General features: G+C 36.0%; 1 protein-coding gene across 1 annotated transcript in view; it reads right to left on the reverse strand.

Annotated features, from left to right (window-relative positions):
• Nucleotides 1-71: 71 nt before the first annotated feature.
• MCCB (3-methylcrotonyl-CoA carboxylase) overlaps nucleotides 72-1,084 on the reverse strand; it is a 3,712-nt gene continuing 2,699 nt past the window's right edge. Inside the window, exons 7-9 of the mRNA XM_089785343.1 lie at nucleotides 989-1,073; nucleotides 604-660; nucleotides 72-497 (exon numbers count right to left, since the gene is read on the reverse strand). Of these exons, the coding sequence (XP_089641469.1) occupies nucleotides 294-497; nucleotides 604-660; nucleotides 989-1,073 (346 nt within the window). The 3' untranslated portion in view covers nucleotides 72-293. The remainder of the gene's footprint in view (nucleotides 498-603; nucleotides 661-988; nucleotides 1,074-1,084) is intronic.

The following is a 1,084-nucleotide window of genomic DNA, read 5'->3' on the forward strand; positions in this document are numbered from 1 at the left end:
ACTGAGATTAATTAACCTAGTCTAGTCATAAGGCACCTCAAGCATCATGAACTTAAACTAGTCTCCTTGGCTTCAAGAAAAGACACTGAAACCTGAACATTGCAAAAGTTAATGTCCTTTGATAACAGTATCTTAACATTTGAAGCAATTGATTAATGATTATGAGCTGCATTACGCTCTTATAGAGGTTTTCATTACATTATTTCCTTGTTTTTTTACATGTTCCTTTCTTCCCTTTTGGTGTTTGTTGGCTGGGGGAGGAGAGATTGCAGGTTTGGAGTTAATGAGTACGATTACATCCTAAATACACCATATTTGGTATCTTCTAATGGATGATTCATTGATGCAGAGATGCTGAGCCCAAGAATTTTTCTGGTATCAGCAGGATCAATAATACCATCATCCCAGAGCCTAGCTGTGGAGTAATACGGATTTCCTTCTCTCTCATATGCCTCCACAACCTCAGCCTTGAACTTCTCCTCTTCTTCTTTTGTCCACTAGAATACAAGAATGCGCAAGCACAGAAATAAGCATCTATTAGTAAGTGCTTGAATTCAATAGAAGAATAAACATCATTCACCTTTCAGAAGAAGCTAAGTTTACCTGAATTCCTTGCCTTTTCTTGTTGGCCCCTTCAATTTGAGACAACACGCCAGCAGCCTAATTGTTGCCAGGAATAATTCAGTATATGATATGATTAGCCGAAACTCAAATGTGAATAAAACTGAGAACTTTTAACAGATCTATTAAAATGTCTTGCTACTTAAGCATAAAGACTAGCATTCATGACATGAATGAAATATTCTGGAATTTATCATTATTTCAATGCAATTTATTACATCCATTCATGTTTAAATAGACAAGTGACAAAGATGGCAACTTGCATTAGGGTGGAGCAGACAAAGAGAACCACTTCTTAAGAAGGTAAGCCACAAGCATATTGAAATATGAATATATAGATGACAGAAAAGGCTGCTTTTAAGATTACGGTATACTTCTCTATGCTTATTTTAAACCCAAGGATATCATATATTATTGGCACATAGATCATATGCAAGAAAGTATTGATCCACCTGTGCACCAC

Source organism: Theobroma umbraticum, unplaced genomic scaffold (genome assembly GCF_002168275.2).
Source record: "Theobroma umbraticum cultivar Fairchild unplaced genomic scaffold, ASM216827v3 scaffold_30.0, whole genome shotgun sequence".
Taxonomy (NCBI): domain Eukaryota; kingdom Viridiplantae; phylum Streptophyta; class Magnoliopsida; order Malvales; family Malvaceae; genus Theobroma; species Theobroma umbraticum.